The 3,243-nt window shown below is 37.8% G+C and overlaps 1 protein-coding gene across 1 annotated transcript; it reads left to right on the top strand.

The window, feature by feature from the left end:
* Positions 1-1,793: 1,793 nt before the first annotated feature.
* Positions 1,794-3,038, top strand: HB21 (homeobox protein 21). Its single transcript, XM_023674776.2, has one exon. It carries the CDS (start codon positions 1,980-1,982, stop codon positions 2,862-2,864), a length of 885 nt encoding a protein of 294 aa, XP_023530544.1. The 5' UTR covers positions 1,794-1,979; the 3' UTR covers positions 2,865-3,038.
* The last annotated feature ends 205 nt before the right edge of the window (positions 3,039-3,243 follow it).

Genomic DNA, 3,243 nt, shown 5'->3' on the forward strand with positions numbered 1-3,243 from the left:
AGGCCTGATTTTCTTTTTGAACTTTGAATTCTTCTCCAGAATCAAATTAGGGATCGAATACCTTTATGCTAATACCTTATTTTCAAATAAAATATAATCGAATTATTAATTTATTTATATAAATAGTAGTTATTATATTATTGACCTAATATATAAATTTGAAACTAATATATCTATATATATATATCCATATATATCCATAGGAGGGTCAATAGAGGGCTTCTCGATGACCAAGTCAACACTGACAGCACAACATTTCTATTTGGAAATCTAGTGAGAAATTTTGGCAGCTCCTTAGTTTGCTCTGACCAGGCTTCGATCAAGCCTAAATCAAGTTTACTTTAAGTCATTAGTGTTAATTCATACTTATTAATACTCACACCTCCATTTCTAGGTGTCTCGACCCGAATCGAATACTATCACAAAACACCTTTAAAGATGTAGATTGCATCCCACCATATTACCAAGGCTAAAGTCCTTAATTGTGCATCTTCACCCAATTGTGCATCTCTATGGATTGTGCCACCACCTCAACCGTCACGACATCGTTTCCACCACCCATCGTTCTCAAATATTCATTGATCGTTCTCCCCATCTCCCATATCTCTCTTGCACCTCACGTCAACGATCTCTTCCACCCTCGACTCCAGTATCATCGCGTAGATCAGTGTCTGTATTTCTCTCTCCATCTCTCTTTTTGATTATGCTCGACCTACCTTCTTCATTCTCAATTTCATTCTACGAGTACCCTTTGGTTTTGGAATAAGAAAAAATGAACATTAATTAAGAATGATAGATTATTAGAGGTAGAACACATGAAAGTACACTAAAAGTTTAATAAGGGTAAGTGAATGGGAGAAGGTTTTGTTTTATCCAAAAGGAAAAGAAAAGGGTCAAAGAAGAGAGAGAGGTCTGAAACACATCTTGGAATGTGTGAAGGGGTCTGATAACATTACATGAAATGTCATCCATACCATTTATTCCTGTGGCCCATACACTCTCTCTTAATCAATAACCATACACCATTTCTCTCTTTCTTCTCTCTACAACCAAACTCACAACACCAACATTTAATCTTCTTTATGCTTATGGACTCATCAAAAACAACAAAATAAAAGTAGAAGACATTAAGAAAAAAACAAATTTTGCAAAGAATAAAGACATAAAAACAAACCCTTTCAAATGGGGTGCCCATCTTAAACACGGAAGCTCGAATATATAAAAGCTAACACATCGATAATAAAAGAATAAAGCTAATTTCATCACTAAAAGGTCTCGTACCAATAGAGATAGTATTCGTCATTTAGAGCTCAAAGTCTCCTTTCATGTGATACTATGGTAAAATGCCAATAAACCCACCTCATCGGTTAACTTTTAACCTAGGTCGAGGGAAGAGCGGTAACTCGGGTCGAGTTTAGGATTTTAATTTTGAAATTCAAACAAAAGGGCATTAAATGAATTGCAGTGGTGGAAGACATGTATGTCTGAGTTTTCCTTCAAAGTAACATTTACAATAAACACACAACATCTTGTTTCTCTGACAAACGTTGGCCTCTCCGAGTAGCGTAAACTTGATGTCTGGTTTTGCAAGCCAAGCAAGACCTAACCAATAACCATAACCCACTTTTTGTCTCTCTTTTTTTTTTTTTTTTTTTTTTTTTTCTTCTTTTTCAAAAAAACATTAAAAAGAAAAAAAAAAAAAAAAAAAAAACCACTGTGTCTTTTGTTGTGTTCTCCAGTTTTGTCGGTTAAAAGAACTTTTTTTTTTAATTATAAAACTCTTTACTTATTATTTAGTGTCTTCACCCTAACTCCCTCCTCCTCCTCCAAATATGCAATGCAATAACTCTCTTCTACCATTTTTCTTCCCAAACCCTTTTCTTATTTCTTCTTCCTCAATTCAAAGCATCTCCCTTTAATCCACTTATACCCCAAACATACCCTATTTTTCTCTCTTTTTCTTCATCTTCTTAACAATAATGGAGCTCACTACTCAAGATCATCCCATTCCCATCCCCATCCCTTTAAATAGTCGCTACGGTGGCCACGACCTCGACCACGACCATGTCATCCATCACCATGACCCGTCCGCCGCTTGCAACCATATCATCGCGGCCGCAGTCAATGGCGGTAGCCCACTTCCATCTTCTCAGATGGAAGTCGAGCTTCACCATAATCATAACAACAACAACAATAACAACAACACGAACACGAAGAAGCAGGTAAAATATAAAGAGTGTCTCAAAAACCATGCGGCCTCCATGGGAGGTAATGCCACAGATGGGTGTGGCGAGTTCATGCCGAGTGGAGAAGAAGGATCCATTGAAGCACTCACGTGTTCGGCTTGCAATTGTCATAGAAACTTCCATCGAAAAGAGATCGAGGGAGAACCCTATGATTGGCTCCACCACCCTCGACTCGGGAGGAAGCTCCTCGTCGGAGGGAAGAACATGATCGCCCCACCAGAGGCAGCTGCATTTGCGTATCCATCCGTGGCGGGGCCGGCGTTCATATCGTCTAGAGCACAACCCCACCACATGATAATGTCGTACAACATGCTCGGCGGGGGAGGTGGGCAGTCAGAGTCGGAGGAGCACGAGGAGGCGAGGGCGTACTCGGGGCCAATGATGAACAAGAAGCGATTCCGAACGAAGTTCACGGCGGAGCAAAAGGAGAAGATGCTGAGGTTTGCTGAGAAAGTTGGATGGAAGATTCAGAAACAAGAGGAGAGTGTGGTGCAGCAATTCTGTGAAGAGATTGGAGTGAAGAGGAGAGTTCTTAAGGTTTGGATGCATAACAATAAGCACAATCTTGGGAAGAAGGATACCATTTCTCCTCCCCATTCTCCTACTCCCTTAACTTAAAATTTCTTCATTTCTTTTTCTTTTGATTTTAACTCAGATTGAATTATATAATTATTACTATTAATTGTTGCTCTTATTATTGGCTAATGATGATTATCATCAAAGTGTTGGTGTTGAGATGTTTAAATCTGAGTTATTACACTGAATCCCACGCACTATATTGGTTTTTATTCATTGATTGGTTGATTAATTGGTTTATTTATGTGTCTGCCACCTTAACAATCACGAAGAACATCAAGATCCCAACTTGATTCAGTAAATAAGTCATTTATTATTATGTTTTGAAATGATTATATTAAACTAATCATACATTAAATAAAATGAGAAAAAAAATGATGGGTATGAAAGTTTTTTAATTTAATTGTATTATTTATGATGG

The sequence above is a fragment of the Cucurbita pepo genome, chromosome 1 (assembly GCF_057944985.1).
Source record: "Cucurbita pepo subsp. pepo isolate OVF chromosome 1, ASM5794498v1, whole genome shotgun sequence".
NCBI classification, from domain to species: domain Eukaryota; kingdom Viridiplantae; phylum Streptophyta; class Magnoliopsida; order Cucurbitales; family Cucurbitaceae; genus Cucurbita; species Cucurbita pepo.